The sequence below is a fragment of the Quercus suber genome, unplaced genomic scaffold (genome assembly GCF_002906115.3).
Source record: "Quercus suber isolate HL8 unplaced genomic scaffold, Cork oak 2.0 scaffold_36, whole genome shotgun sequence".
Taxonomy (NCBI): Eukaryota; Viridiplantae; Streptophyta; class Magnoliopsida; order Fagales; family Fagaceae; genus Quercus; species Quercus suber.
Genome location: NW_027069501.1, coordinates 1,861,983 through 1,887,587, shown reverse-complemented (window position 1 = coordinate 1,887,587; position 25,605 = coordinate 1,861,983). Strand labels below are relative to the sequence as shown.

General features: G+C 33.6%; 3 protein-coding genes and 1 long non-coding RNA gene across 5 annotated transcripts; 2 read left to right on the top strand and 2 right to left on the bottom strand.

The window, feature by feature from the left end:
• The first annotated feature begins 1,021 nt into the window (after positions 1-1,021).
• Positions 1,022-4,529, top strand: LOC111983143 (probable WRKY transcription factor 48). 2 transcript variants are annotated; one of them, XM_065770824.1, is made up of 4 exons: positions 1,022-1,647; positions 1,948-2,091; positions 2,289-2,761; positions 4,256-4,529. In XM_065770824.1, exons 1-3 carry the CDS (start codon positions 1,172-1,174, stop codon positions 2,743-2,745), a joined length of 1,077 nt encoding a protein of 358 aa, XP_065626896.1. In that variant the 5' UTR covers positions 1,022-1,171; the 3' UTR covers positions 2,746-2,761; positions 4,256-4,529. The 2 variants fall into 2 exon arrangements, with proteins under 2 accessions (XP_065626896.1, XP_023870573.2); XM_024014805.2 differs by lacking the exon at positions 4,256-4,529 and having other exon boundaries at positions 1,024-1,647; positions 2,289-2,973.
• A 6,670-nt stretch (positions 4,530-11,199) lies between these two features.
• On the top strand, positions 11,200-13,145 carry LOC111983132 (peroxidase 40). The gene is made up of 4 exons (XM_024014789.2): positions 11,200-11,439; positions 11,913-12,104; positions 12,389-12,554; positions 12,662-13,145. The coding sequence occupies exons 1-4, from the start codon at positions 11,200-11,202 to the stop codon at positions 13,060-13,062; spliced, it is 999 nt and encodes a 332-aa protein (XP_023870557.1). The 3' UTR covers positions 13,063-13,145.
• Positions 13,146-13,580: 435 nt separating this feature from the next.
• Positions 13,581-25,195, bottom strand: LOC111983134 (flowering time control protein FCA). Its single transcript, XM_065770849.1, has 9 exons — positions 24,962-25,195; positions 21,702-21,785; positions 21,050-21,619; positions 20,334-20,537; positions 20,057-20,251; positions 19,936-19,974; positions 19,584-19,649; positions 19,456-19,501; positions 13,581-13,932 (listed from the first exon to the last, which is right to left on the bottom strand). Exons 1-9 carry the CDS (start codon positions 25,193-25,195, stop codon positions 13,925-13,927), a joined length of 1,446 nt encoding a protein of 481 aa, XP_065626921.1. The 3' UTR covers positions 13,581-13,924.
• Positions 14,211-15,078, bottom strand: LOC136066466 (uncharacterized). The gene is made up of 2 exons (XR_010627971.1): positions 14,911-15,078; positions 14,211-14,704 (listed from the first exon to the last, which is right to left on the bottom strand). It is a non-coding gene; the product is annotated as an uncharacterized LOC136066466 (long non-coding RNA).
• Positions 25,196-25,605: the final 410 nt, after the last annotated feature.

Sequence of the window (25,605 nt, the reverse complement as noted above, 5' to 3'; positions counted from 1 at the left end):
GATACATAATATACATTACCAATAACTTTCATTCTAATTTTTCCAATTTTAATAACTGATTAGACCGATTAAGCTTGCCATTCTATTCCATTAGTCATTAATATCTTCTTGACAATTCAACTATTTCTCTAAGTCAAGGTTCTTTTAAATTTTTTTTTTAAAGGACTTAAAATCGGAATCAAACAACCAACAATTCTTGATTTTGCCATTTTAAGTGATTTCATAACCACAAGTTTTAATTAATCTTACTATAATATTTTCATCGTACACGATATGCTTGACCCATTACAAGACAACTTAAGTTTTTAAACTTGTGGTTTCCAACACACACAACCTTATCTAAAATCGATGGCTTCTAAGATACATAATCTGATTTTGTCCATTAAAGAAAAGATTTAAAAACAACTCGCTCCCACAAATATCATCCTTTTAAAAGAGAAACATAAAAATGGATTGAAGGTATAGTACAAGCTTTTTGAATTATGTAAAACAAAATTAGGTATTGGAATGGACATATCAGTCAATTAATAAAGTACTTTCTCATCAAAAAAAAATAATAATAATAATAAAGTACTTTGTCCATTTATAACATAAAAGGAAAACCAATTTTTTAGCAAAGAAATTTCCCATTTAAAAGTTAAAGATAACAAAGCCGCGAAAAAAACTCAAAAAAATTGGAGAAGAATTAATAAAGGGATTAATTAATTAATTAATTAATCACAAGCAAATGAGTAAACAAGCCGACCTTTTCTTTTTAATTTTTACTAATTTTTAATTTTTATAAGAGCCAAGGTGTATACACCAAAATGCACGTCCACACATAAAACCGGTTAAACCGGTCAAATAATTGCGCGTATGCCAATGTGGACCCCAAAGCAGGTCCTGACTTTACATTTAATGCAAGCACCGTCCCGTCGACAATACCGTACGTATAGTTAACCGGCACCTGCCGGTTTTTTTCCTAGGTAGAAGTGGGAACCCTCTCTTGGCCAACCTGTTCTCCAAAATCCCAACCCCAAGCTATAACCTTTAGACCCCATTGCCTCTTTCACACTCTCAAAAAAGCCAAACCAAAACCACTCTCTTTCTCTCTCTCTGAGCTTTGTAATAAAACTAGAGGGAGATTGGACAGACTGATCACTCAAATGAAGAATCCTAGTATGTGTTGTTGATGAGAAAGTACATGGACAATAAGAAAGAAGAGCTAAAGTTTGAGAATTCAATGTCTAATTCAACATTTTCCGATGAGATTCAGGGCAATAGTTTTGCTGCTTTCTTTGACATGCCAACATGTGATCAACAAGGTGGTGGTGGTGGTGGTGGTGATCAAAAGGGATTCATGGAATTGTTGGGTATCCCTGAGTATGGCCAATCTTTATTGGATTGGTTTCCAACACCTTCATCAACAACAACAACAGCAACAACAACAACAGCAACAGCAACTACTACTGCTGCTGCTACTACTACCACCATGCCTCCACAACAACAACCACAAGAACAACCTCTTCCAGAGTCATCTGAAGTTTTGAACACTCCAGCCACACCAAACTCTTCATCGATTTCTTCTTCCTCGAATGAAGCCGCAAATGAAGAACAAATTAAGGCTGGTCATGAGGAAGACCAGGATCAAGAAAAGACTAAGAAACAGTAAGCTTTTTAGTTTTTAAATAAACAAAAGCATAAAGGGTATTTCATATTTGTCTTTCTTATTTGTTTGTTTAAGAGTTAAATCTAGATACTTTCTTATTAGTCATGTCTGTTAATGGTTCTAGCTAGATTTAGTAGTTTTGATGAAACATAAGAATGAGTGTGATAATCCAATTAAAGAGAAAAAGGGGATTGGTAAATGGGTTTTTTCTTTTTACCCTTTTGTTTTGTTCAATTTAAGCATGTATTTCAAAAAAAAGAAAAAGTTTTGAAAAGTAGTGCTTGTTTATGTGTGTTTAGGTTGAAACCCAAAAAGAAGAATCAAAAAAGGCAAAGAGAGCCGAGATTTGCGTTCATGACAAAGAGCGAGGTTGATCACCTTGATGATGGGTACAGATGGAGAAAGTACGGCCAGAAAGCTGTGAAGAACAGCCCCTATCCCAGGTATCACATAGATATTAGGATCTGGTCCCCCTATAATTTTGATTCCAATAGTTTACCCACTTTTACTGCATTGTTATTATCAATGTTTCATTAGGTGCGATCGTACTAACACTAATACACTGCACTGGATCCCATCAGATTTTGTTTTAACTTGCTTTTCTTAAGGCATAAGTAATGTGTTTCTCTTAATTTTATAGGAGCTATTACCGTTGCACCACTACTGGATGTGGTGTAAAGAAGAGAGTTGAGCGTTCCTCCGATGATCCTTCAATTGTGGTCACAACCTATGAAGGCCAACACACACATCCAAGCCCGGTAACACCTCGTGGAAGCATTGGAATTATGCCAGAAGCCACTGCAGCTGGCTTTGGTGCCATGACTTCTTCATTTGTTATTCCACAACCTCAATATCAACAACAACATCATCATCATCATCATCTTCAGCAACATCCTTATATGTATAGCTCACAGCTGCCTCTGAATATTAGCACTAGTACTACTAATTTGAATTCCTCCTCATTTCCTAGTTTCATTCAAGAGAGACATCTTGGGACATCTTCTTCGGCATCTTTGCTTAGAGACCATGGACTACTTCAGGACATTGTGCCGTCACAGATGATTAGGAAGGAGCCGAAAGAAGAGTACAATGGTTGATTTTACTCTGTTAATGGTATGTAATTCTCTGACTGACTCATGGGGGTTTTGTCTTTAGAGAAAGAACCCACTTCACTGTACGTTTCATATAGATCTTTTGGACTTTTATCAGTGTAAAATGACTAGACTTTTAGCCTTTAGAGGGACAAATGTTGGGTTCTTTTTCTTTTTTGTGCTATTCTTTGTACTTAGAGTTTATTCAGTTATGGAGAAATTGGGTTTTGTATCTTTTTGCCCATCTTTATGTCTTCCTCTTGTTCTTCTTCTTGTTCTTGGGTGCTGCATGTGCATTGATGTTAATAAAGGGGGTATATTGGTCAGAATATTTAGGGTTAGGGTTTTTCTCAATTGAGCAAAAGTTGGTGTGAAAACTTTATTTTTTGTCTCAAATACTTAGGACTTTATGGGAAAAAGAGAAACTAGAATGAACTTGGGAACTTGATCCTATTATTCTTTAGTGAAGGGTGGAAAACCCTAAAGATGGGATTGTTGTGAAAAGTTTAGTAAGGAGATAAATGCAATGTCTTGGAACATGCATGGACGTGCAAAAAAAGTTACTATATTACTTGACCATTGTTAAGGTTGCTATTTAATGCTTCTTCTTTTCTTTCGTATTTTTTTCCCCTCATTCCTCTTTTTGCTTCATAGACAAAGTTGTGCTTGTGCCATTGAATTATGATGTGCACGTCTTTGCGAGAAATGGGTTGTGGTTCTTGATTCAGAGGATGGTGAGAGATTGTGGTGTTGGATATGGTAGGTTTAAGCATTGTTGATGATACATATATATATATATATATGGGCTTTCATACCTATTGGAGTTAGGCCCATTTTATATGTGTGTTTAAATAACAATTTTTATTTTTTTTGAAAATACATATAAGTGAAAAAAAAAAAATGTGTAAAAATACGTGTAATGTTATTTAAAAATTGAAAACATGTGTTTTAACTTGCGTATTAAACACGGCCTGAAATCCTTGTCCATATATTACATTGTCCTTGCTACCTAAGGATGTTCGATTTACTTCTTTGATAGACCATGCTACATATAGGCCATACATAACTTGTTGCTTACGGTTATGGGAAAACATTAAGCTATATTTAAAGTTGCAATAAATGAAAGGCCATTTGAATTGTGCTAGCTAGGCTAGTAGGTGTAGGTTGTGGCATGGACTAAAGCTTTGATGATCACGTATATAGTATGTAGGAGATAGACATGAAAATGTATATCAGTATATGTGTAATGTGATGAGAATGGCACATAGATGCGCTTACATGTAAAATTTCAATGACATGACACTTTATATATTATTAATTAGATTCAAGAAATAAAATTTCAAGTGTGCGACAGAGAGTTTCTTGTTACTAAAATAATATAGATGTTTTTCAAAATTGGGTACCTAGATGCCTGTCTATTCAATCTTAAGCAGATAACTTTATGACCCACACTCCTGCATATAAGCATATATTAATATATAGCATTCACGACTGAAGTTGTGGTATCCATGAACAGATATTCAAATAACGTGTACGTATGACCCTACAAGGCCAAGACAGCGAGAAGAGATTGCCTAAACATGCTTTTGTGGTTGAAAGATGTTTCTTAAATTTGAAACACCCATATCAGACAAGAAGGAACTGATCAGCAGTACAAATATTGACAATTTGTGAGATTAGGATAAGGTCTTATTGAAATTTTTCACATTTCAAAATGTCTCACATCTTACTTTCTTTATATATCCAGCGACAGTGAACTGGTGCAAAGAAGTTTATTATAGCTTTTGTTATGATTTTTGCCTTAAGTAGCCTAGGAAACTTTTAACGTATATATGGCAACTAGAAAAGTCTACATGGGGTACAAGAGAAATTTCAAGGGTTCAGTATAGAAATATATATCAACCACCAAGCTTTAGTTGTAAAATTTTGTGGTTGGCTATAAATTCTCAAAAGACTAATCGCGTCTACATGGGGTACAAGATAAATTTCAAGGGTACAGTAAAGAAATATATATCAACCACCAAGCTTTAGTTGAAAATTTTGTGGTTGGCTATAAATTCTCAAAAGACTAATCGTGTCTACATGGGGTACAAGTATAGAAATATATATCAACCACCAAGCTTTAGTTGTAAAATTTTGTGGTTGGCTATAAATTCTCAAAAGACTAATCGCGTCTACATGGGGTACAAGAGAAATTTCAAGGGTTCAGTAAAGAAATATATATCAACCACCAAGCTTTAGTTGTAAAATAATCGTGTCTACATGGGGTACAAGAGAAATTTCAAGGATTCAGTATAGAAATATATATCAACCACCAAGCTTTAGTTGTAAAATTTTGTGGTTGGCTATAAATTCTCAAAAGACTAATCGCGTCTACATGGGGTACAAGAGAAATTTCAAGGGTTCAGTAAAGAAATATATATCAACCACCAAGCTTTAGTTGTAAAATTTTGTGGTTGACTATAAATTCTCAAAAGACTAATCGTGTCTACATGGGATACAAGAGAAATTTCAAGGGTTCAGTATAGAAATATATATCAACCACCAAGTTTTAGTTGTAAAATTTTGTGGTTAGCTATAAATTCTCAAAAGACTAATCGCGTCTACATGGGGTACAAGAGAAATTTTAAGGGTTCAGTTAAGAAATATATATCAACCACCAAGTTATAGTTGTAAAATTTTGTGGTTAGCTATAAATTCTCAAAAGACTAATCGTGGTCAATCATATATATTTTTCTAAGGTGAATTCATTCATAACAAAGAAGTGGTTAAATTTTAAATTGACAGTCAACCTATGGCAAACCTTCTATTTTTATTTTCTGGGCTTTGAAACTCATTGTAAACAGAATATATAAATACTAAATAGAGACACAGAAGAAATTATGAGTTCAATGTGGAAACAAAACCATAAACGCGTGATAGCATGAAATAGCGGATTAGTGGAAAGATACCGTATTAGCGTACGTGGTAGCAATTATTTGATGGCTTCGAAATTTGGAATATAAGATCAAGTATGAACGTAGTTAGTCCATAGAGAAAAATATGTCACAGAAAGTACAAAGATAACTTGATAAAAGCCTGCCAAACAAACCAAATAAAAAAATAAAGAAAGTGTGCACGTTAAAGCTTTTTCATTTTTTTTTCCATGCTACAGATGAATATTCTTTAGATTAAATGAAGGGATAATGGGTCTTAATTGGAAAAGCATCTCTCGTGTTTGTTCAGAAAAAGGTGGCATGCATTTTCTTCTCGTATTCCGAACTTTCCAGCCACTAATTAAGCTTTTTTACATTTCAAATTGCAAAATACACTAGCCTGTGCCTCCCAGAAAAACTAGATGCTTGGGAGAAACTTATCAGGGTTTCTAGTCATTTGGAGAGTTGTTCTTAATTAGTGTAAACTAATTCAAACTCCAAAAATAATTTAGGGCTACATATGGAGGTTCTTTTTTTCTTTTCTTTTTTTGAGAAACCATATGAAGGTTCTTGAAAGACTTGAACATATATATATATATATATTAGAAATATCAAAAAGTATTAGTTAAATCACATATAATTCTTAACATGTAGCATAAGTTTTGATTAACGTTGAAAATAAGAAGTTGTACACAAAGAAATAAATTAATCGAAAGAAAGTTATTCGATATATATATATTAGAAATAGTAAGAAGTATTTGTTAAACTACAAATAATTCTTAACGTGTAGCATAAGTTTTGATTAACGTTGAAAATAAGAAGTTGTACACAAAGAAATAAATTAATAGAAAGAAAGTTATTCGATAGGCACTTGTATAATGGTTAGTGATTGTTTCACTGTGTATTTATACTTCTAGAGATAATGTGAAATGGATACCTACCATACATTAGCTGTATTTTGCTATTGCCAAGAATATATTGTAGGAATATGACAACCATGGCAGAAATTCCTCTAACTTGTGATTTAGTCAAAAGTCGATCTTGTTGTAAAGCAACAAAAAATTTCAAGCCAGCTCTTCACTTGTAATACTAATAATAATAATACTAATGATTCCGTGACCAAAATAAATGAATAAATAAATAACTATTTGTGGAATATAGAAAAAATAAATAAATTATATACTATGATTCGTAGCTACATATGCTTGCTCCGTGACTCGTGATCCTCGCGAATATTTGGTCCATTTCAGTAATAGTTTCCCTCACATTAGCTATATTCTGTAGGGTGGAAAGTTTGAGAGATAATTACTAATTAGTAGGTGCTCAATAGTAAATAGGAGTTTGAGTGTTAGTCAAGTCTACTCCTAAGTTTTTTTTTTTTTTAATTAAAGATAATACATTAACCAAAAGAGAAGGATATATAAGACCTTGACCTCACTTCAGGGAGAGAGAGCCAAAATGAAAGAAAAAGAGATAGTTTTAAGGACCCATCATAATTACAAAGAGAAGTCCAACGTGCCAAGTTATGATCAGCCAAAAAATCACAAGATCTATCCACAAAATTAACAAAAATCCCAACAAGCTAAAGAGCCTAAATACAAAAAAAAATAGAAAGAAAAAAGGGGATAATGATCAATTGAAGTGGGATGAGCTGAGTGTGCTGCAGAGAGCCTCCTCAATCACCATTTTAGAATCTCCTCCTTCTCCTTATCTTTTCTTGTTCTTTTTCTTTTCCTTTTTAATTTTTAATCTAACCACACAAAAAAATAAACATGGGTTCTAAATATCCATTTTGAACTCTTGGTCTTAAAACCAAAGGTGGAGATAGATGTATCACTCTACACATGTATGGATGGTGTATATATATTATCACAAATGATAATTCCACTTCGAGAAGTTATTGCTACGCTTTAACCCCAAGGGTCATGCATAAGAAGTCCATGTTCAACCAGGCAAAGCCCGAGTGATTAACAAATTTAGATGTTGAGGCAGAAGCCATCTGATTATCTTAGAAAAGAGGTGGTATTTTATAGAGCGACTATATGTAGCTTTTTATTGTAGAGATCCACGCATCTATGAAGTATGAACCCCCAATAATGTCCAATGATGTGAGGGAGAGGTTGTATATAACCACTCCACTCCATTAGATAATTCTTGCTTTTAAAAGCTTTTCAAGAGAATCAAGACAACCTTTATGCTGCCATAATTTTTTTTTCTTTGATAAAGCTATATCATAGAAAAGCAATCCCTAAAAAGGCATATTAAATGGGCACTTCGACGATTAGTTCAATACACTCCTAATGAGTTCCAAACTTATCTAATCTCTTCCAACTGAAGTTGATTAGACTATTTCGTAGTTCGTACAAATTTTATAATCAAAATCGAGATTGTAGTTCCTGTTAGGCTGTTGCCTGTTAGTGTTTCCAACGTGGTGTAAACAATGCCATATAACCATGATAGTTTTGTGACTTTTGTCAAGTAGTCCTAGCATAATTCATATTGGAATATTTGAATCTTCTTGCTCTATGTCTATAAATGCCACATAAGCTGGACATTTTCCCAAGAGGGGATGGGATTGTTTGGATTTGTTATATAATTGCCCTGATGAGCTAGGATACACGGATAGGCACAGATACGGATACGGATACGACACAGCGACACAAGCAATTTTTTTAAAATTATAATATGAAATGATATATGACACTGGTACGACACAAATATAACATGGGTACAGTACTCAAAATAAAGTGTCTTTGCATCTTAACTATTGAGTAATAGGAAGCAGACTAGTTCCCGAAAATGCTCGTTCAACATCGTTGTGTCTTTGCTCATAAGCACCTGACTCTACCTTGTATGTCACTCCATGTCCATGCAGATGAAGCAAAGACAACAGGGTTTTGAACCAGGCCTAGGCCAAACAACACGTATTGAAATGGAATGGAGTTATTTGATGAATAAGGCTGGATAGTAATTACAGATGCCAATAATATAGGTCACTACTCACAGGTTGTTCATAAGGCCGTCACTCTATTTACTACTAGTAATTATTTTAAGCTTCTTTTGGAGAAAAGTTTTTGTTCAAGGTATTGTTCTTCGACTATATATACTCTCTCACTTCAGCCCAAATGGCCCAAAATGGCCGAAGGAGACAGAGACCCACTAAGACTTGGCGATGTACTTTAAATAGCCGAACTTTGATTAACATCTTGTGAATCACCTTTTTATTTCAATTTGTCCAGTAAAGAGGGACATAACATTTTTATAATAATTTCATAATAAATATTTGGTGTCATACTCTTAAGTCTTAATAGTAAGAAAAAATAAAGTGATATCAACAGTAAGTATATAATAACTAATAACAGATTTTCACATTAGTGTTATTGTAAAAATGTTGTGAAGTATGTCCACAATATTTTCATAACAAATACTAAATAGTAAGTTGCTGTTAGTTCTAATATGAACTCACCACTAACATTACTTTCTTAAAAGAGTAATATTAAGTTCATAATACTTAGTATTGTGTGTGTGTTAAAATACTTAGTATTCTTAACAGATAAAATAGTAGGTTAACCCCACATTGAAAAATGAGTGTGAGTTATAGAAATTTAAAGTTTGTACTGTGTATCCAAGAGTTAGGTCCTTTTGAATATACACCACTGTCAGTTTTGTTTAAAACCTTCTCCCCTCTCCCCTTGTGTGTGTTAAAATACTCTGTATATATTCTCAAAAGAAAAAATAGTGGGTTAATCCCACATTAAAAAATGAGTATGAGTTATCGGTGATGCCATAAAAAAATAAAAATAAAAATAAAAACAACGCCATAAATTGAAACTTTCTTTTAAAAAAAAAAAAAGTTCACAATATTTTCATAATAAATCCTAAGTAACAAACTGTTATCGATGAGGCCATAAAAATAAAACAACGACATAAATTGAAACTCTCTCCAAAAAAATTTTCACAATATTTTCACAATAAGAGTCTGTTTGGATACAACTTATTTTTGCTGAAACTGAAAACTGAAAACACTGTAACAAAATAATTTTTAAATGTATGAATAGTGTTGTGTGAACAATTTTTAATATTTTTTTTTAATAAAGTGGCTATGGGTCCCATGAACAGTGCGTGAACAATGCTGCTACAAGTGTGAACAGTGACAATGGTCTCCCTAAAATGCGTAAAAAAAAAAAAAGAGAGAGAGAGAAGGAAAACGCTAAAAAGTAAAATGCAAACGCCTCCAAACCCACAATAAATCCTAAGAAACAAACGGTTATAGTGAGGCCAAAAAAATTTTAAAAAAAAAACTATTATTGGAGAGTAAAAAAAAAAAAATTTGTTGTAACAATGCGACACATGGCAAAAACTTGTGCTCACACAAGGTTTCTGTTTTTTTTTTTTTTTTAATTTAATTTGTATATTGAATTAATTATTTATCTTAAGAAAACTATCTTAATTGTTAGAGACAATGCTCATATTCGGAATGAAAAATAACACTACTCTCTAATTTAGAGGCCTCATAGACGAAATTATAATGAACCGAAACGGAGCCTATAAAGCCCAATACGACTTTATATAAGTTTGATATATATAACTAAGTAGAATTAATAGGCTGGGCCAGATAAATGAAACCCATAAGGCCCAATTACCCCTATATGGTAAGGGTTAAAAACTTAGAGTACCTAGGTTTGTTTTTGTTTTTCTTTTTGTTTTTTTGCTATAAAAAAAAAAAATAGGGGGTCTTTGGTGTGGGCTCATCGACTTCACACTACATGACGGTAATAGGTAATATCATGTATACCACACGGGTCTTGCTGGAACTATCACTCGAATCACTCCTCTCTAAGTACTGGGATAAGAACTCCTACCATCAAGCGGGCCATACCCCCATGTTATGAGTACGTAGGTTTTTTGAGCAATATAAATTCATATCGTGTACCCTAATTTTTTTAATAATGGAATTCATATATATGTTGATTTTGCTCTTTTTTCGTTAACATTGCTTAGATAAGAAATATTCAACCAAAACAAAAACACCTCTAAAAACTATTGACAAGAAGGACAATGGACCTAAATTAACTAATACCATTTGTGGTTTAACTCTAATTGTCACAGGTTAGAGAGAGTTTGAACATAACAAACAAATGAAATCAGTATTATTTCCATGTGACACTCAGGAACGCCTTAATACGATTGAACTGTCCTCAACAACAAAAAACCATAGCTTTCTCACACACAAAAGGAAACTTTATAGCTTCAATTCTAAGGTTTATGGAAAACAAGAAAACAGAAAGGGTAAAATATCAATGGGAAAGCATGAAGGAGCACATGGCATTAGGTGTGTATATGCTCATCATACACTGACCTCTTCTTATGCTTGACCATGTCTTCTAATGCTCAACCACACCGACCTTCCATGACCCAGTAGTCTCATTGTTACCAAAACACTGCCAAGCAACTTCTATAAAAGAAGCTTTCACTACCCCAACTCAAACCCCACCTCAAATATCAGTTTATATCCTACACTGTTACCAATTTCTAGGCTTATAAGATGTCCAAGTACTTTGCTTTCTGTTTGGTGATGCTTAAGCTTGCAATGGCATTTGCAAACACACCAAACTCCTTGAAAGATGAAGCATGTGGTGAAGTGTCTTTAAGTTTTGGCATATACCTAAACATTTGCCCAGAAGCTGAGGCCATTATCTTTTCTTGGGTTGCAAAGGCAGTCTCAGAGGATCCAAGAATGGCAGCCTCGCTGCTACGTCTTCACTTCCATGATTGCTTTGTTAATGCAAGTCATCTTTGATCTATGTCATTCACATATTTTTTTACTTTATAAATTAGGATAAAAAAAAAAATTTTCCTTCAAATTCAAAAAGTTCTATTTCCATCCTTGAAATTTTAAAATATTCTACCTTTTGTTTTTGTGCCCACTCCATGCTAAAGTTTTAAGGATAAAAATAAAATTTAGATGACATTTCAAAGAAAAAAATAAACCTCAAATTATTTCTTCTTTTTTTCCTAAATATTGTTTAGGTTCTTTTTCATTCCTAAAATATGTATTATGTTAGACATGCGGGCAAAAAATTAACGAAAGTGAATGGAAGGACAAAATGAGTTTGTTTTAAATTTCCAAAATCGAAATAGATTTATTTTAAAATTTTAGGGATGAAAATAGAACTATAATATATTTCAAGGACAAAAAAAGAATAGCTTTGCCTATAGAGTGACTTGTGGACATAATGTGTGTGGTGAATTTGGCAGGGGTGTGATGCTTCGGTGTTGCTAGATGACACAGACACTTTTGTTGGAGAGAAAACTGCAGCTCCAAACCTGAATTCCTTGAGGGGGTTTGAAGTAATAGACGCCATCAAGTCTGACCTAGAAGCTGTTTGTCCTCAAACTGTTTCTTGTGCTGACATTCTTGCAACTGTTGCTAGAGACTCAGTTATTCTGGTGTGTGCTCAAAGTTGTGTGATTTTATCAGTGATTATTAGGAATGTAGTTTTAAAATTGGTATGTCAACTTTTAAGCACAAGGGAAAAAGAAAAAAGTAATTCATAAATTTATGTTATTGCTGTGATACTAAACCACTTTTATTGCTGCGTTAATTTGTAAACTTTTATATAATAAAAATTGTAGCAACTCTTCCTTTTCCTTACTCTTCTATCAATTAGTTATGCTTATGTCAAAGTCCATAATAAAAATGAGTTTGTGCCAATTTGGGTTCTAATTTACAGTCAGGAGGACCCAGTTGGGAAGTCCAAACGGGAAGGAGGGACAGCTTGAGTGCAAGCAAAGAAGCAGCAAACAACAACATCCCAGGCCCAAATTCTACTGTGGCAACTCTTGTGGCCAAGTTTGAGAATGTAGGCCTCTCGCTCAATGATATGGTGGCCCTCTCGGGTAATAACATCTTCTTTTTGTTAATCATTTGTTCTTAATTATATCATGGTTCATAAAAGTAGGAAGTGATTGTTTGCTCAGAAACTCAACTATTATTCCTTTGGAAGGTGCACACACAGTAGGCAAAGCCCGATGCTCAACATTCAGTACTCGACTACAAGGAATCAACCAAAATGGTCCAGACATTAATCTGGATTTCATTGCCTCACTGCTACAACTTTGTTCAGGATCCGACAGCGCCACAACACTAGCACATCTTGACCTCGTAACTCCGGCAACGTTCGATAACCAATACTATGTTAACCTTATTTCTGGAGAGGGATTGCTTCAATCTGACCAGGTTCTTGTTAGTGGTGATGAACAAACTCGTCAAATAGTGGAAACCTACGCAGAGGACCCATCTGTCTTCTTTGAGGACTTCAGGAATTCTATGTTAAAAATGGGAAGCATAGGGGCACTAACAGGGTCAAGTGGTGAGATACGCAGGAACTGTAGGACTATCAATTAAATTTGGCTTATTTAAGTAACCTCATTATGCAGAGGATCATGGCATGTCTAATCTGTGCTACTACAGATGCTTATCTTAGTTTATGGTAATGGTTATGAAATAGATAACTAGTTATTTAGTTGTCTGCTATTGCTTTGCAATCTAAAAACAGAAAGAAATAGGTGACCTCTGGTGCTTGATATTTGGCTAACGTTAATTAAGTACCCATCAAAACTTGATTATATTGTTTTTAAATCCATCCTTTTCACTTACCAATTGCCACCATAAAACCCTAGGCTTTGCCATCACAAACTTTAGATTATGCCACAGAACTACCAAAGATTAAACTTATCAATGTCGTGCTAGATACTACTTTGATTTGGCAAGAAAACTAAATACTTATATACTGATTAATACGGGGTGTACCATTTCAGAATTATCACTACACCTGAGCCCCAATACAGTCAATATAGACCAGTATTATATTTTGTGAATCGGCTGGTAAGGTATTAATAACATTGGTAAAGGTTCATAAAGCATATGCGAAGTACAGTTTAAGCTAAGATTATGACTATGGCAATATATTACGTTAGACAAAAATAACATTCTAACTACTCGGTAAAGGCAATCAATTGCCCTATGAACTAACGGCACACGGGCTTAAATCACTGAGCCACTTCATGTGAGACAGTAAAACCTCACAATAAAGAGTAGATAACTGAAGGCTCAATAAAACTGTTTATCACATTATACATTCATTTGGTGAAGAAGTTGCCTGCCTTAGCCTTCGAGAGAGTTGATACAAGTTTTTTAGCTCAGTATCCCCAAGCAGTTACACTTCTTCCCCATGTGCCACCTTCAGTTCCACTTCTGCTCCACCATTTCAAGTTCCTGAAGATGAAAATGTTCATAACAATGTCAGTAGGTTTCTTTTTTTGCTGAATATGTCAGTAGTTTAGACAAGTACAGTGCATGCATTGTAATCTTAATAAGTGAAGAAGTAGCAGGTAAAATTTTCCCTACCATTTTGCTCTTATCAAGAGGAGATGCTATTTGACTTATAGATTATGAAATTAACTATTATCAATTCCAAACCCCCACAACCCCAACAACAACACCCCCCCCCCCTAAAGAACCAGCTCAATGAATTATAGTTCACAGCTTTAACATATACAAGGGATTCTCTTACAAACATATATTAAATTTAAATTTTAGATTTTTCATGATTTGGAATTTTTATGGGAACCCCCAAAAGAAAATCAACGAAACCAGCCAAATATACACTAAACACCAACTAACTCATGTAGATCAGGTTGGCTTATTTAGGAATCTAATAGATAAACAACTTATAACATAAGGTTTCATATTATATTTTTCCTTTTTTCTTTTCAACTTTCTCGGGAACCAAACAGAGACAAACGTTTTGGAGTGGCAGCGTGTTTTCTCTCTCTCTCTCTCTCTGGAATTTGCTTGGTTGTGAATTTCTATCAGTGAGTTAGAATAAAAAGAAATAAATCAAAACCCATAATTAATCACACCTGAGGGCCTAAGATCAACAACGATCAATACCTCTTAATCGCCGATCACAGCTACAAACAGAGACTTTTTTGCTTTGCTTTTCAGTTTCTCCGAAGATTTAAGGATTCCGGTAAATTGAAATTTCCTGGGAAAGTAAAATCCAAAGAAAACGAAAACGTAAGACGACCGGTACGTGAGAGTATTAATATGTACAGATTGTTAAAAGATCCGAATCGAGGGAAACCAGAAATCGGGAAAATTTAAGGTGGGAAGTGGTCGGATTTTAAGTGAGATGAGAAGAGAGCTTGTGGATGAAGCAAACTGTTTTGTTGGGTTTGGATTAGAACTAACCAGACCGACAATATAAGGATTGGATAACAGAAACGAGAGACTTGCGATAAGATAAGAGAATCTATTGTAGAGAGAGTCTCTCAGATTATTAAAGACTTTCAAGTTTGAAGAGACACAACATTAATCAATCATTTCTTGGTCCAATTACTGTTATGGCCCTACTGGTTCCCCAATGGTATAAGTATAATTTCTCTTTTTTTTAATAAGCCCAATATGGATTGAATTAAGGTTTGATTCCGGGAAGGGGGGTGGTTTTAACGTTATTTTAGTAATATTGTTTAAGTATTGTAAAAATATATATGAGTAAAAAAATATTGTAAAAATATGTGATATGTTATTTAAATAATGTTATTAAACAAACCCGAAGTATTTGAAGTGATGATTACCATTCTAGAATGATTGTTCTTGTTTGAACAAAATCTATTTAAACATCAATAGATTTTGGTGGAAGTAGTAATCAAATCTATATCTCTTATTTCCAGTAAAAAAAAAAAAATCTATATCTTTTATGAGTTGAGCTGATTAAACTCACTTCATTTGATAATTTTTGAAAACATTAATATTTACACCTAATTAAGTATTTACGGACTTTAAAACTTCACTCCATCTTCCTTGTGTGTGTGTGTGTTTATTTCTAAAGAAAAAAGATTATTTAGGGACTAAGTCACACTACTTTGTAGAATCATGCATTCCTGTTAGTGACATTTCACAACCTATGGAAAAAAAAAAATTGTAGAAATTAGCTAAGGTTTGTAACAATAAATGTTTCTAAGGGAATGAAAAAAAGGTAGATGGGTATTGAAATAAGATTTTCATTATTTGATTAGAATGATAGGGGTAATTCTTATTGAAAAAAGGGGGGGGGGGGGGAAAGAAAGTCATTTAAGATTGTTTGATTAGGTTTAACTATGAATAATTAATGTGCCAATGAATAAAACTCGTTTGATTTAAGTTAAGGGATAAAAAAAAAAAGGGTAGATGGATATTGAATAGTATAATTTTGGGTAATGACCAATAAAAATACATATGATTTTGGATATGAAAAAATAAACGAACTGAGTCAAAGGTTTTGTATTATATGATATGAATGATAAAAAACTAACTTGTAATCTCATGCATACACATAAATGCATATAAAAATAAACATTATTAGATACATAACTAAATTATTACCTAAGTTGAATACTAATGATTATCATTTTTATGTTTTTGTTAACTCTTAAAAAAAGTCTTGTGAGGGTATTATTTGGTAGTGTGTGAGTTGTTCATTCTTAATTATTTTATTTAGGGAACAAAATATTCTCTTACTTCTTAACTTAATTTTTTTATATGGTAATGTTAGATGTATGTTCAACAAAGCATACTGTAAGTCTGTAAACCAGGGACCAAATTTGATTACCAGAAAAATCAGGGAACCACAAAATTGCATGACAATTTAATGATACTTGAAAAGTGACACCAAAACAAAATCTTATTTATATAACCATTTCACAGCATGCATTAAAACTAGCAGTATTGTATACGGAAAGCATATAAATCATGTAAAAGTCATGAAGGCTTTCCCTGTTTATTTTCTTTCATTTTTTTAGCCTTAAAAACCAATGATCTAGGCATGATCACTGTTTTCTTCAAAATATATATATATATATGATCATTGAATTATAAATTTTAGTTAATTCAATTGATAAAATTTTTTAATAATAAAAAACATATTTAGTGTTCCATCTTCTACTTACACAAAAAATTTTATATATATATATATATATATATATATTAATTTGAAAATAAAAAACAACCACTAAAAATAAACGTAAAAAGTTGAAATTATTTTGAAAAGGAATATATCAACTTATAAAAAAAAAAAAATCATTGGACGCCCATAAATTCTGATCCACATGTCAAAAAATGGACAAAACCTTTTTGTAATAATGGCTCTGGTTAGAAGGGTAGATATGACTTTTCACTCTAAACGGATAATATAAGTCTGACCCCAAACCAAAATGGTTATGATGACATCATCAGTGGCTATGTATCTGAGTCTGACAGAACAGTGTTCCGGCGGCCGATGTTTCCAAGATTCCTCGTATGAGCGACACGTGTGTAGTTATTTGCTTGGGAATTCTGGATAAGGCTGTCCAGTCTCGTCTCAAAATATCATATTTCTGTTTTTTTCCCTCGAAATATCAGTTTTTTTTTTTTTTTTTTTGAGAAAACCCTCGAAATATCAGTTTTAAGATTTTACTTTCGGGCCTTTTAATTTGAATACTTACTAGTATTAATTTTTGTACTTTTTTTGGATTTTACTTCCGAGCTTGAATACAAAATTGCAAGCAAATAAATGGGTGTACATTGTACAGCCACTTTAAAAGGTAATGCCTAATGGGTGTACAGCCACTTTCAATATATTTTTTTATTCTCCTTATTTGGAAGTTTAATAGAAAAGTTAGGAATAAATCATGAGTTTCACTTCTTTCTTTTATAAGCCCAAATTTTCAGTGTTCAATCTTCAAAATTTATAGAAATGAGAGATAATAGTATATAACCTTTATTTATTTTTGGATAAACTAAAAGGTTAAAGACCAAATTAACATAATTGTAAAGTTAGAAATCAAATTAAAATATAGTGTATAAGATAAAAATTAAATGCATAGTTTACTCTTTATTTTTTATTAAATGTCTATATCCTCTTTTTATTTTAAAAATTTGACCTAATAGTTAGGTTATTATAAAATCATTAATTTTCATTCAAACTCTTAAACAATGTTATTCTCCATTCCTATTCCATTACTTTTAAACATGCAAATAAGAAAAAGATAAATATTCTGTTTCTTTGCATTCTTTTAATTTTCTTTCAATCCCATTCATTTCTTCTATAAACTTCGAAACATAAAGTGTAAAAAATTACAATTCGCAATTAAATTTAACAACTAGGCAAAATTTACTGCCGGTTTTTGTTAAGGCTTGTTTGACTTGTCTTGCTTAGCCTTGTAATTATTTGAGAACTTACACTCGTCCACATAATGTTGAGAGATAATCTTGTTTGATTTTTTTTGTTTGTTGGTACTTGGTGTGACCAATAAAGACATTTCCTGCTTTAAACAAAATAGGGTAAGAGCAACTTCAAGAATGGTAGCAACAGTCATTAGAATTATCTTAATTGTTTTGTTGTGGAAATTTAGTCACAGAAGCGTGCATTTTACGTCACACGTCCTTATTAGTTATTATAAGATGTTAATTCCGCGTTTCCAGAGTGAAATTCATTGGCAAACAGAAACAAACTAACAAACATGAGCCTTAAACACTAAAGTAAAACTGTATAAAATTAATGCTATTCCAAAGGAAACAAGGCATTAACAATCCTATAGGTAGCTAACTTCCAAAGGCAACAACTTTTTTTTTTGAGGGATTCCAAAGGCAACGACTTAAATTAATAGTAGCAACATTAAATATATGAAAAAACAAATGCTTCCTTCTAACCTTATTATTAATTAACATGTATTGACGCATGGTTTAAATAAAAAATGACAAAATTTGGCTATAAAATTGGTTGTAGCCTTAGGCTATAAATTCACTCAATAAAATAAATATTACTGCATAATTTGAAAATCTAATCGATAAATTACATGTTCTTTACGCTCTTAATGCACATGTCAATTTTTGTGTCAATCGGATATCATTTATTATATAATCTATAATCTTATATTTTATGCATAATTTTAAATTACAAAAACTTGCAATTTAAAAATTTATTGATGACATAACTATTGATCTTTAATTTTCTTGAAATTTTGCAAACATTAAGGATATAAGAAGAAAATGCAATCCAATGGTGGATTTGTCAAAATTCACCTTCAATAAAAAGATATTGAGTGAATTTGTAACCTAAGGCTACAACCAAGTTTGTAGCTAAACTTTGTCCAATAAAAAAACTCATGTTGAAAGTGTCCGTTTGTGTGAAGCATTTTTCGCTAAACTTTTTAAGTGTAAATAGAACAAACCATATGTGAGGACCAAGAAATTAAGAACCCATCCTGACCAAATCGGCATTATAACCAGATCAAATATGATTGAAACAAGGCAAGAGTATGCTAGCTCGGAGGGGCATCTCCAACCATCAACCAAACAAGTTGACCAAATCCCATATCGAAGCAATGTGCTCGCTTAAAAGGAGCATCAGCGGATCAAAAGGTCAATCATTTCAAGTATTCACATAAGCTTATACAANCCCACCCCAACCCACCCCAAAAAAAAAAAAAAAAAAAAAAAAAAAACCACCCTTGCCATTTGGCCCAAAGGACATTGGTCCCCCACCCTTTTTGCGGGTCTTCTTTTCTCTCTCAATAACCACCTCATAAAATTTGGGTTCGATAAAGCCATAGGCAAGTAAAATCCCGTGATGGGAAAATCTAGTAATATGGTTGCTTCCAAATTTGACCCAAAATGGGGTAAAAATGAAATCATGAATCTCAATGGCCTAAAAATATTTTGGGTTGCAAAGATAATTTCCAAAGCAAAATCACACAAGTAAAAATAGACTCTTTGAACCTGTTGGCTTATTCTTCCACATCCACTCCTGAGAAGCCTGAAAGCCCTGCAGAAGATGCAGACAATTGGAATTAGACTGAGGCCACAGAGAGAACTCTGAGCACAGGCAACATGTGAACGACAGATACCTGTTGGAAACGTGCAGGATCACTGACTGAACCAGGTGCTGACTGTAGTTGTGTATAACCAAGTTCCTGCAAAGCCAAAAGATCCCAAGAGTGCATAAGTATCTGTGTAGAACCACATATGGAAAGCTCTACTTAACAGTATAGTCAGTATATTCTTGATAAACATTGTTGACCACTTCTTAACCGAAGTTAGACCAGTTCTCTAACTAAAAGATTTCATACACACTTGATTCTCCAGATGGTACAAGACACCAAACACGTTCTTCCAGGATCCCATTAGCTTTTTCAAAGCCTAGTTCTAAATAAGGCATCATTGTATAAAGTAAAATCTTTCTGCAAAGGTGAAATTTACCTGGACATTTTGGTGACCTGTTACTCCAGAAGCTTGGTACTGAGATTCCAAATTATATAGTTAGCAAAGAAAAAACTAAGAATATTGATTTTTTTTTAAAAATTGTGTTTAAGGCACCGACCGACGATGAGAAATTAGGCTGCTGTATCTGCTGGTGGTGGTGGAGTTGTGGTTGAAGATGAGCTGGAAGCTGCACCTGCTGCGTTTGTGTGACTTGTTGGGCAGATAGAACTTGGGGGTGTGACTGGGTTTGAGGCTGTTGAACTAACAATTTTTGTTTCTGTTCAAACAGCGCCAACTCTTCAGGTTTCTCCCACTACAAGTTCATTTAAGCAAATGTCAGTCACATAAATGGTGGATAAATCCCAACAGTAAAGCAAGGCTGATAAAAATCTCACCCGGCTTTCACCAGTAACACTATTATAATAGTAGTTGTATCCATCAGGGGAGGTGTGCTCTGTCCAATTACATTTTACAGGAGCCATAGCCTGGTTTATTACTGGTACAGCAGGAGCAGCAGATTTCACAGAAGGCGCATCAGCAGCTGATGAAGTAGCAGGGGTGCTGGCCACTGTCTGTTGTACAATCCCACCCCACTGAGACTGCAGGTCCAAATGACATTCTCAGCATACAATCTTTAAGAGTTTATAAAAACAATTACAAAAGAGCATTCCAACGATAAAATTCTACAGACAACCCCAAAGGGTAGCACAATCAGTTAGGCACCATGCCTCATAAAACAGAGGTGACTAGGTTGAATTTCTCTACAGAGAAAAGATGAGTAGGGGGTGAAAACTGTCAAAATTGAAAAAGAAACTAGTCTTGAGTTCAGAAGCAGTCAGTCAGATGATAAACATGAGACACACATGTCAAAGATCCATGATACAGCAATAGTGGGTTGCATTTAAAAAATACATCCCATGATTAAAAAAGAGCAATATGAATAAATACTAGGTTTCATTTAAAACAGGTTAACAAAGTAATAAGACAATCAAGTTATCATTTAAGCAGTACTGTTTAACTCCTAATCTTATGATAGCACAAATGTAGTTTTCCAACAATTACGATATGCTTCCAGCATACCTAACCAATCACTTGCTCTAATCCTGAATACCTGCTGTTTATTAGGCTGAGAACTCTGTTGCTGATTTGGTGGTTGCATCAGCTGTAACTGTTGTTGCAATTGGGAGAATGCTTGCTGAGACGACTGAAAGCTTGCCTGCAGAGTTTGTGTCTGTTGTGACAACATCTGAGCTAACTGAGAAGGAGGCTGCTGAAGATGTTGAAGTTGCTGCGGAACAGGAGCAGGAAGCTGCTGTTGATTTGTGACAGTAGACACAGAATGAGGCTGTAAGTTAACATCCAAAGGAGTCTGTAGTGTTGTCGCAGAAGAGGCAGTCTGCTGAACCTGAGGCTGAGAAACAGAATACTGTCCACCCAAACCAAGTAAATGTTGTGATGGTAGTGCTTGACCGAAGGGTGTTTGACCAGCAGAATGAGGAAGCTGTGGCTGACCAAGCTGCTGTAGTGATGCAAGCGGTGATTGCATTTGTGAGTATGATACTGGAGTTTGAGGGTGTGATTGAAGGGAAGGTGGCAAGTGCTGTGGTGACTGCATAGGCTTCTGGAATGGTGCCATTTGCTGGCTGACTGGTGGAACTTGAGGTTTAGACTGGTTAAAACCCTGAAAAATTTTTGGAATGAAATTACTGATTGTTTTGGAAGAACCAGGTAGACAATGAAGACAAAAAATTAACATCATATACCTGTTGCGATGTTGAAGATGATGTAACTCCCTGTCCCAAAAGGGAACCATCGGGAGGGCCACCAAAGCCACTTGAAGGCCCACCCTGAAAATTTTCCAAGAATAGTTGGTAAAAGAATAAAAAATTTTATATATATATATATATATATATATATTAATTTGAAAATAAAAAACAACCACTAAAAATAAACGTAAAAAGTTGAAATTATTTTGAAAAGGAATATATCAACTTATAAAAAAAAAAAAATCATTGGACGCCCATAAATTCTGATCCACATGTCAAAAAATGGACAAAACCTTTTTGTAATAATGGCTCTGGTTAGAAGGGTAGATATGACTTTTCACTCTAAACGGATAATATAAGTCTGACCCCAAACCAAAATGGTTATGATGACATCATCAGTGGCTATGTATCTGAGTCTGACAGAACAGTGTTCCGGCGGCCGATGTTTCCAAGATTCCTCGTATGAGCGACACGTGTGTAGTTATTTGCTTGGGAATTCTGGATAAGGCTGTCCAGTCTCGTCTCAAAATATCATATTTCTGTTTTTTTCCCTCGAAATATCAGTTTTTTTTTTTTTTTTTTTGAGAAAACCCTCGAAATATCAGTTTTAAGATTTTACTTTCGGGCCTTTTAATTTGAATACTTACTAGTATTAATTTTTGTACTTTTTTTGGATTTTACTTCCGAGCTTGAATACAAAATTGCAAGCAAATAAATGGGTGTACATTGTACAGCCACTTTAAAAGGTAATGCCTAATGGGTGTACAGCCACTTTCAATATATTTTTTTATTCTCCTTATTTGGAAGTTTAATAGAAAAGTTAGGAATAAATCATGAGTTTCACTTCTTTCTTTTATAAGCCCAAATTTTCAGTGTTCAATCTTCAAAATTTATAGAAATGAGAGATAATAGTATATAACCTTTATTTATTTTTGGATAAACTAAAAGGTTAAAGACCAAATTAACATAATTGTAAAGTTAGAAATCAAATTAAAATATAGTGTATAAGATAAAAATTAAATGCATAGTTTACTCTTTATTTTTTATTAAATGTCTATATCCTCTTTTTATTTTAAAAATTTGACCTAATAGTTAGGTTATTATAAAATCATTAATTTTCATTCAAACTCTTAAACAATGTTATTCTCCATTCCTATTCCATTACTTTTAAACATGCAAATAAGAAAAAGATAAATATTCTGTTTCTTTGCATTCTTTTAATTTTCTTTCAATCCCATTCATTTCTTCTATAAACTTCGAAACATAAAGTGTAAAAAATTACAATTCGCAATTAAATTTAACAACTAGGCAAAATTTACTGCCGGTTTTTGTTAAGGCTTGTTTGACTTGTCTTGCTTAGCCTTGTAATTATTTGAGAACTTACACTCGTCCACATAATGTTGAGAGATAATCTTGTTTGATTTTTTTTGTTTGTTGGTACTTGGTGTGACCAATAAAGACATTTCCTGCTTTAAACAAAATAGGGTAAGAGCAACTTCAAGAATGGTAGCAACAGTCATTAGAATTATCTTAATTGTTTTGTTGTGGAAATTTAGTCACAGAAGCGTGCATTTTACGTCACACGTCCTTATTAGTTATTATAAGATGTTAATTCCGCGTTTCCAGAGTGAAATTCATTGGCAAACAGAAACAAACTAACAAACATGAGCCTTAAACACTAAAGTAAAACTGTATAAAATTAATGCTATTCCAAAGGAAACAAGGCATTAACAATCCTATAGGTAGCTAACTTCCAAAGGCAACAACTTTTTTTTTTGAGGGATTCCAAAGGCAACGACTTAAATTAATAGTAGCAACATTAAATATATGAAAAAACAAATGCTTCCTTCTAACCTTATTATTAATTAACATGTATTGACGCATGGTTTAAATAAAAAATGACAAAATTTGGCTATAAAATTGGTTGTAGCCTTAGGCTATAAATTCACTCAATAAAATAAATATTACTGCATAATTTGAAAATCTAATCGATAAATTACATGTTCTTTACGCTCTTAATGCACATGTCAATTTTTGTGTCAATCGGATATCATTTATTATATAATCTATAATCTTATATTTTATGCATAATTTTAAATTACAAAAACTTGCAATTTAAAAATTTATTGATGACATAACTATTGATCTTTAATTTTCTTGAAATTTTGCAAACATTAAGGATATAAGAAGAAAATGCAATCCAATGGTGGATTTGTCAAAATTCACCTTCAATAAAAAGATATTGAGTGAATTTGTAACCTAAGGCTACAACCAAGTTTGTAGCTAAACTTTGTCCAATAAAAAAACTCATGTTGAAAGTGTCCGTTTGTGTGAAGCATTTTTCGCTAAACTTTTTAAGTGTAAATAGAACAAACCATATGTGAGGACCAAGAAATTAAGAACCCATCCTGACCAAATCGGCATTATAACCAGATCAAATATGATTGAAACAAGGCAAGAGTATGCTAGCTCGGAGGGGCATCTCCAACCATCAACCAAACAAGTTGACCAAATCCCATATCGAAGCAATGTGCTCGCTTAAAAGGAGCATCAGCGGATCAAAAGGTCAATCATTTCAAGTATTCACATAAGCTTATACAAAAAATACTGTTTATTTTAGAATAATAACAATGAGCTTTAAATATCACTTTTCTCATAGGTATTGACAAATAACAAATTAAAGCAAAGTTGTACTAAAAAAAAAAAGTGGCATACATTCTCATCAATATGGTGGTTGAAGTCCGGCCCAATAAATATTCTAAATTGTTGTTTGATTCATCGATGATTTAACCTACCAAGAATAAAAAGTCAGCTGAATTTATAAAATATTGAAAAAAAATATCAAAGAGAAACAATGCATGCCAAAAATGAGACTATTGGGCTGAGATCTCACTTGGGCTCACAACTTATTTTATGTGGGGTTGGGATTTCCTACTTCGGGTAGTTCTCAATACAGAGACTCAATGAGACTACTTTTCTCTCTACTCTCTTTCTCTCTCCTTTTTTCCATCCTCCCCATTTCTTCTTCCAACTCTCATATTTATAACTCAAAACTAGCGGAAGGATCATGATTGCTTTCATGGGTAGTGCAATGTGAGGTCCAATATTATTAACCGTAAGTGGGTGATTAGGTGGTAATGGAAAGCGGTGAGAGTAGGTTTGGAACTTGGTTCCCACTCCCGCATATATGCTTCGCATGGACGTTTACCGAGACACTGCCGGACATGTAGAGGGCGGTAAGGCCGAACTAGTGCAACCTTTCTCGGGGACAACTTGCCAAGCAGAGACCACGCCGGCAAGGCAAAGTGTGAGCTAGCATCGGATGGTTGCTCCTTGGGCTTCAGAATGACACTTAGCCTTGGGTTCATAGCTTTTGTGGGCTTGGGCCGAGATCTTGGGTAGGGTGATGGTTGGGCCTTTGGGCCATGTTGTTGACTCCAGTTCACAGCCCAAAATGGGACATGGACATCTCGGGGCTGTATAGAAACCATTTTAGAATCGGAGTTGGGAAAAAAAAATCTTTTTATACACGAAAACTCAATTCTTCTGATTTTTCATTTCAAGGAGGATCGTGGGCTATGTACTCTGTTTAACACGGCCCAGCCTGTTCTACATGGGTTGCTACTTGGGAAATTTCATTTCAATTAGGTGATTAACCATTGAAATCTGTGGGCTGAACGACGAAGTACAAACAAAGCTTCAAACTTCCTCACATCACTGAACAAAGGAACAAAAAGGGTAAAAAATAAAAGCCCAGAACCGGCAAATCATCTCAACAAAATTTTTCTTGCATAAGTTCTTGAAGTGACAAGTTGTGCACGTAACATTAATTACTATTTTTATTTTTGGGTAACATTAACCATTCTTTTTCACAAGAAACCAAACTTGTAGCATTGGAGGA